At 24.0% G+C, this 8486-nt stretch overlaps 1 protein-coding gene across 1 annotated transcript; it reads left to right on the forward strand.

The window, feature by feature from the left end:
* Nucleotides 1–1535: 1535 nt before the first annotated feature.
* PGAL8A_00323300 (surface-associated interspersed protein (SURFIN)) lies at nt 1536–7855 on the forward strand (the record flags this gene model as incomplete). Its single annotated transcript, XM_028672258.1, has 2 exons — nt 1536–3890; nt 3998–7855. 2 exons carry the CDS (start codon nt 1536–1538, stop codon nt 7853–7855), a joined length of 6213 nt encoding a protein of 2070 aa, XP_028528828.1.
* Nucleotides 7856–8486: the final 631 nt, after the last annotated feature.

Here is an 8486-nt window from a genome sequence, read left to right on the forward strand (position 1 = left end):
GATTTATATTTTCACTCATTTTTCTTTTTCGATATAAATATCTTTTTTCTAAAAAATTTTTGTTCGTAAACTATTGTTATTTTAATCTTCTAAAAAGATTATAAGAAATAATTGTAAAAAAAATGACCAAAAAATAATTTATTTTTCTTTTTGTTTATAATAAAAATTCCTAAAATAATAAAAAATATTTCCTTAAATAATGTTAGATATGTATATATATACATATATATATATATGTATATTACCAAATAAAAATTAATAAAAAAATAAATAGTTTAATATAATTTTAACTAAAAAAATAAAGTGCATTACCCACTAATATAAAATAATTTTTTTTTTTTTTTTTAATACATATATTTCTATACAAATGAAACTAAATTATAGTGCACTTATTTGTCACTAAAAACTTAAATATTAAAATAAAGAAAATTAGAGTAGTTTGAACAGTGTTTAAAATTTATGAATTTAACAACAAATAATGTAGCTTCTCATAATTGTAAATATTTCTTCTATTAAACATAATATAATTTATTTATTAAAATATATATAAATAGCTAAAATAGTATATTGTAGTTTCGATTTTAGAATTTATATATATGTATTTTATTTATTTTTTTTTTACGCATTTTATATTTTATGAAAGTATCAATTAGATCCTTTAAAAAAATAATTATAAATTATTAAGTACATTATTTTATTTAAATATAAATTCTATATACTACTTATAAAATTTTACTTCTTCAAACGTTCAAATTTCATTTTCAAAAAAATTTTCTATAAAAATATTATATAATAATTAAATTTTTCATTCAAAATATCAAAGTTAAATAATTGTATCATTATTTCAAACTTATATTCATATTCATATAATTATATAAAAAATTTAAGAAAATACAGAAAAAATCCTTAACATGATTTCTTTTTTTCATATAAATTTCAAGTATAATATAATTCTTTACTTTAACTATTGTTTTCTATTTTTTTCTTTTCTTAATGTTAATCTTATAAATTATGTTTTTGTTTTATTTATCACAATTTTTCATTTTTTTAAAAATTAATTACATCATTATTATATTAAAATTACAATAATTTAATATTTTACATATATAGCAAATAAAAAATTACTTGTACTCTGAATTGTTATTTTATATTACATAAAATAACATTTTCACATATAAACAAATTTATGATATACTTATTACATAAGTACAAGTGTTGTCATTTCTACATACAAATTATAACAATTTCCTGGTGTGACTTAAGTATTCATTGGTACTGCAAAATAACAAAAATAGTAGTATTCAATTTTTTAGTCAAATTATATTATTTTTCTTTAATTGGATTATTGAATACCTTTTTTATGTATGTTAAAAATTAAATGTAAAATAAATGTATATTGTATATATTACCTTTTTCTCTTCCTCAAATTTTTGCTTTTATATGTTATTGATATAAAAATTTATTTTTTTTAATAAATCATTTTTTAAATGTTATTACAGAATATTTTAAGAAAACCTAGTTGTGATATAATAATCATGAGAAAAAACTCTACCTCAAAAAATGCAAGATTATTATCACAATTAGAAGAAATTCCATGCATGTCCAATGAAACAAATGCAGCAGAAAACAATGCTAATTTATCTAATGATACAATTCCTTTCAAGACAGAAATTCAAACATTTATGAATGATACTTATAATGAATTTGAATTTTATCTTCAAGATGATAAAATTGCTAATTCAACAGAAAAATGTCAAAAGGTATCTACATACATAGATTGGAGAGGCATGGATTATGTTAATTTGCTATTAAGTAAAAAAGAAAATTATAATATCTCATGCCTCGTTGAAGATTGGAATAAAAAACAAAATTCTTTTGAAACACATATACTTACAGAAACAAATTCAACATGTAATATTGGAAAGTTTCATTATTGTCCTATTTTGAATAAAAGTAATAACTGCACTAGCCCTTATGAAAATAAAGATCTACCAATAAGAACATCATTAACATATGATCAACTCAATGATGGTATATATTATATTAATAAATCTCAAATTATTGATCAAAGACGGACTATGTTTTACAATCTTACTTATGATATATCTAATTACTATTTTGATGCATATCATAAAGATAGATCTGAACTTAATTGTGCAAAGTGGAGTATGTATATATATAAGAGAGGGAAGCTATTTATTAATATGAATAACAATGAAATTCATTCCGAAGAGATTTATAGACAGGATTCTATTAATACATGGAATACTTTTAGTAGGGATTTGGAAACTTATACATTAGATCTGACAAGTAATCAATGTAATATGACAGAGTTAATTCATAAAATTAAAGGGAGAGAAAGTTCAAATAATCCATATGATTTAGCATGGGTTCATTCAGATAACAATATTAATGGATCAAATCTAACTTCAGATGTTTCAACTCCATTACCAGATAACTTCCAATCTACAAATAGAATTTCCAATGTTCCATATATTGTTTCTGCGACGAATTCAATAGATAATAATACAGGTACATTTAGTAGTATAAATAATAATAGAACTACAAGTACACCTATAAATATTACTTTAAAGCCATCAACATCAGATAACAAATCTGAACTACAAGCTATAACCGCAACTTTTTCAGAAGTTACAACACAATCTAATTTTTTAACTTCAGGTACTACTCCTGGATCTGTCTTGCATACAACTGAACCATCAGTTTCAACTTCTTCTGTAAGTGGTGATATGTCTTCTGCAAGTAGTAATACATATTCTTCAAAAGATAGCTCTAAACATACAATTAGTGTTGAGCCCCTAACTAGTAGTGCAACTCTTTTAACAAATGAGTATCAACTTTCACCTTCTGTAAATATAGTTGGACCTAATGTACATGGTACTACATCCATTTCTGTAAATCAATCTTCATCTAATACAAATAGTTATGCCATTTCTCCTACAATTGTAACTCCACCATCTACATATGATTCTACATCTTATTTAAAAAATAATGATACTCATTCTCCAACTATTACTAACAATTCTACAGATACTGCATTTCCTACAACCTCATCTGAAATTGAGCCTTCTCTTACCAGTAGCATTACATCTATTCCACACAAATCTACGCCTTCTATTATTGTACCTACTCCTACTATTAGAACTGCACCTTCCGTGAATGATTCTACGTCTCCTTCAGATGATATAACTACACCCCCTACTATCACCGTTCATCCCTTAACCGATAATACTACATCTATGACAAATGGGTCTTCATCTTCTCCTACGACAATATTTCCCCTTTCAACAATGTCTTCTATAGATTCAAATTCATCTTCCTCAAGTATTTCTATAACTTCTATGACTAAACCTATATTAAATAGCGCAGTTGTATCTACAAATAATTTAATGTACACTGCAAAAGATGACACTATTCATCCTACTATTAGTAGTATATCTTCTACAGACATTACTAGATTTTCATCCATATCTAATAGTAATTCTTATACAACATTACCTACATCTTTAGAATCTATAATTTTCAATACAACTAATAATGCAACTAAATCTCCTACAAAAAATTATATTACATCATTATTGGTAACAAGCAATCCCATAGCACAAAACTCGCAGAATACACCTGCCTCTATTATACAGGATAAGGTAATTGCACCTTTAAATATGACTCATAATAGTGCATTAAAAACTAATGTAAATGTAGATTCTTCGAGTATGACTGTTTCAAATAATTCTACTACACAAAACCCATTGAATAACAGTACTGAAGTTACACCTACAGTTAATCCTACAGGAAATATATTAATAACAATCGTTCCAGTAGGTATATTCATTTTGGGAATTATTTTCTTTTTAATTCTTCTCTGTAAAGTAAGATAAAATTGATAATTAAAAATGCAAAAACATATATATTTAAAATTTTTATAACTTAAATAAAAAATTTTTTATAATTGCATAATTTTTAATTTGAATTATAGTACACTTTTATTGGATCCTGGTTTCGCAATCGTAAATCAAAGAAAAGAAAAGTAAGAAAAAAGATGAAGAAAATTTCAAAGGAACCGTTATTAATGTCTTTAAATGATAGAGATAGTGAAACGATAAATAGTGGTAAATATTCGTTGTTGCACAACGAAAAACAAATTCCAGTGTGTGAAATTAGTTTTGAAAGTGAAAGAAATTTAAAACATAGGCATATGAATAAATCGATGGAATGTAAAGAAATATACATGGAAAGTGGAGAAGAACGCGTACATGAAGTTGTAGAAGATGTATCGAAGCACAAAAATGAGTCTTTAATAGAAGAAAAAAAATTAAATAAGGATGATACTAAAAATGAAATTGAAGAAGATGAATTGAATGAAAACAGATCTAGAGGTAAAATTAAAAAAGAAAAATTGATTAAAAGTGGATTAAAAAAAAACGAGGTTAGCGTTATAGGGTATATCAGGAATAATACATTAAAAGAGGAAGGAACAAATGAAATAAATGTAGAAACTAAAAAATCTACATATGAAAAGGAAATTAAAAATTCAGAGGATAAAATGTCAATCATGGGTGAAGTGTGTAATTGTAATACATGGGCGGATAAACAGGTTATAGCATTACTAGACTGTAAAAAAGAAGAAAGGGAATTGATTATAAATGAATTTTTAAGAATTTGCATAGAAGTGTTTGAGAAAGACGAAAAAACTATATATTTAGAAGAAGATGGTATTAATTTATTAAAGAAAGGAGAAGAAGAAAATAGTACAGTTGTGACAGAAAAAAATAGTAGTATTCCAGAGAAATGGAAAAAAGAAGAATGGTTCATTAATTTAAAAAAGGAATGGAAGAATGAAGAAGAAAAACTTTTAGAATATTTAGAAGAACAAGAGGTTGAGAAAGTAGCAGTGGAAGGAATAAGTAATCTAATGTTAGACATAAAAAAAAAAGCATGGAGGAAGTGGTTAGAAAAGCAAAGAGAACATTCAAATGAATTTAAAAAGCAGGATTGGTTTATGAAGTTATTGGAAGAATATGAAAAGGATAGAATTTATAAAAATATAATGGAAGAAAAAATTGAAAAAATAAGTGTAGAAAAACAAGAGAAAGAAAAAAATGATGAAATAGATAAATATGAAATGAAGAAAAATTTAACAAAAAAAATGTTAATAGATATATATATGATGATATTAGAGGAATGTAAAAAGGAAGAACTGGAAAGAGAAAAAGATGAATTGTTTAAAACAAACACAGAAGAATTAGGAATAGAAGGAAATTTAGATGAGTTAGAAAATATATTAAAAAAAATAGAGGAAGAAAGAAGTTGGAATTCTATATTAGAAAAAAAAAAAGAGGATATGGAAAAATGGAAAAGAGAAAAATGGTTTGTAGAGTTAATGCTAGAATGGAAAGGTAATGAACAAAAATATATAGAAGAATTAAATAAAAAAATGTTGGAAGAAAAAAATGAAGAAAGAAAAACAAATATTGCATTAGAAAGGCAATATATTATATGGAAAAAACACTGGGAAGATATGCGTAAAAAATGGATAGAAAATGATAATAAAGAAGAATGGTTTACAAAATTGATTGATGAAATTGAAAGTAAAGATAAAGAATATGAAGATGAAATTAGTAAAAAGAATATTGAGAAAAAAAGAGAAAATGAAAAAAATAGGAAAAGTGGTGAATCAATAACAGTGATTAATAGAAAAGTAAAAGAAAAAGTGAAAAAATTTGAAAAGACTCATCTAGAAGATACAGATGAAAATATAAATTCTATAATAAAGAAAAAAAAATTAAAGTGGAAGACTATAATAGAAATGCACATGATTGTATTAGAGGAATGTAAAAAAGAGGAGTGGATGTTGAATAGAGGAAAATTTTTAGAAACCTGTTTAGAAGAATTTATAGACGAAGATAAAGGAAAATATCCAAAAATAATGAAAAATGATTTAGTAACGATGAGTAATGGGGAAGAAGAGATTAGTACAATAATGATAGAGAAACAAAAACTTCTATGGAAAAAATGGGTAGAAAGAAATAAAAGTATGTTAAAGAAATGGAAAAAAGAAGAATGGTTTATTAATTTGAAAAAAGAATGGATACAAGAACAAGAAAAATTTAAAAAAATAACAAATGAATCAGAAATTGAAGATATAGAAGTAGGAAAAAATCCTATGCTAGAGAAACAAAAAAAAATATGGAGACAATGGCTAAAAAAACAAAGAGCGTGGTTTATAGAGCATAGTGAGGAGAAATGGTTTAATGATTTATTAGCCGAATATGAAAAAGAAGAAGAATGTAAGGAAGGAATAACTAAAAGAAATAAGAGAAAAGTGAATGGAATTCATGAAAATATAGAAGAGTTACAACAAGAAGGAAATGAAGAAATAGAGAAATGTAGAAAAAGGAAAAAGTTAATACAAAATGTGTTGATAGAAATACACATGAAGGTAATAGAGGAGTGTAAAAAAGAAGAAGTGGAAAGAGAAAAGGATGAATTTTTTAAAACAATTATGAAAGAGTTAAGAATACTAGAAAATTTAGATGAAGAAGTAAATGTATTAGAAAAAATAGAGGAAGAAAGAAGTTGGAATTCTATATTAGAAAAAAAAAAAGAGGATATGGAAAAATGGAAAAGAGAAAAATGGTTTGTGGAGTTAATGTTAGAATGGAAAGGTAATGAACAAAAATATATAGAAGAATTAAATAAAAAAATTTCGGAAAAAAAAGATGAAGAAAGAAAAACAAATATTGCATTAGAAAGGCAATATATTATATGGAAAAAACACTGGGAAGATATGCGTAAAAAATGGATAGAAAATGATAACAAAGAAGAATGGTTTACAAAATTGGTTGTTGAAATTGAAAATAAAGAGAATGAATATAAAAGTGAAATTACTAAAAAGAGTATAGATAAAAAAAGGGAAAATGGAGAAAGATTTAATACAATAGTAAAGATTAATAGAAAAGGAAAAGAAAAAGTTAAAATATATGAAAAGACTCATCTAGAAGATACAGATAAAAATATAAATTCTATAATAAAGAAAAAAAAATTAAAGTGGAAGACTATAATAGAAATGCACATGATTGTATTAGAGGAATGTAAAAAAGAGGAGTGGATGTTGAATAGAGAAAAATTTTTAGAAACCTGTTTAGAAGAATTTATAGACGAAGATAAAGAAAAATATCCAAAAATAATAGAAAATGATTTGGCAATGATAAAAGAAGGGGAAGATGACATTAATACAATAATGATAGAGAAACAAAAACTTCTATGGAAAAAATGGGTAGAAAGAAATAAAAGTATGTTAAAGAAATGGAAAAAAGAAGAATGGTTTATTAATTTGAAAAAAGAATGGATACAAGAACAAGAAAAATTTAAAGAAATAACGAATGAATCAGAAATTAAAGATATAGAAGTAGGAAAAAATCCTATGCTAGAGAAACAAAAAAAAATATGGAGACAATGGCTAAAAAAACAAAGAGCGTGGTTTATAGAACATAATGAGGAGAAATGGCTTAATGATTTATTAGCCGAATATGAAAAAGAAGAAGAATGTAAGGAAGGAATAACTAAAAGAAATAAGAAAAAAGTGAATGGAATTCATGAAAATATAGAAGAGTTACAACAAGAAGGAAATGAAGAAATAGAGAAATGTAGTAAAAAGAAAAAGTTGACACAAAAAGTGTTGATAGAAATACATATGATGGTACTAGAGGAATGTAAAAATGTGGAATGGGAAAAAGAAAAGGATGAATTTTTTAAAACGATTATGAAAGGGTTAAGAATGCAAGAAAATTTTGATGAAGAAGCAAATATATTGGAAAATATAGGAGAGGAATGAAATTGAAATTATATATTAAAGAAAAAAAAAGAGGAAATAGAAGAATGGTAAAATCAAAAATGAATTGAAGAATTAGAGTTACAAATGAAAAATAATGAAAAGAAATATATGAAGGAAATAAATGATGAAATATTAATAAAAGTGAACTAAAATATAACAAGAAACCCAACGTTAGAAAGTTATGAAATGATATGGAAAAAACAATAGGGAGATATTTGTAAAGAGTTGACAGAAAACAATAGTAAAAATTTATAAATAAAGAATGAAATAAAAAAAAAAAAATATATAAATTAAGAGACTGAAAAAATGCGCGAAACAATAAAAATAATTCTAGAAATTATCAATAAATTTTATTATCCATCTTATTGAATATTTATTAATAAATAAATTTAAATATTTCTAAATGTTCAGTTATTGATTTATTAATTGTCATTCACTGAATTCATCATAATATTGCTTTGTTAATTTCTTGTTCATTAACTTTCATAGTATTGAGAAAACAAATTAATAAAAAACATGTAGAAATTAGCCATGCTTATTTTATTAGGAATAAAATAAATTATTACATAATTCATTTATTTACATTAATATTAAATTTTAGCTCTTTTATTTATTATTTTTGTTTATTTGT

This window comes from Plasmodium gallinaceum (assembly GCF_900005855.1).
Source record: "Plasmodium gallinaceum strain 8A genome assembly, contig: PGAL8A_v1_91, whole genome shotgun sequence".
Lineage (NCBI taxonomy): Eukaryota > Apicomplexa > Aconoidasida > Haemosporida > Plasmodiidae > Plasmodium > Plasmodium gallinaceum.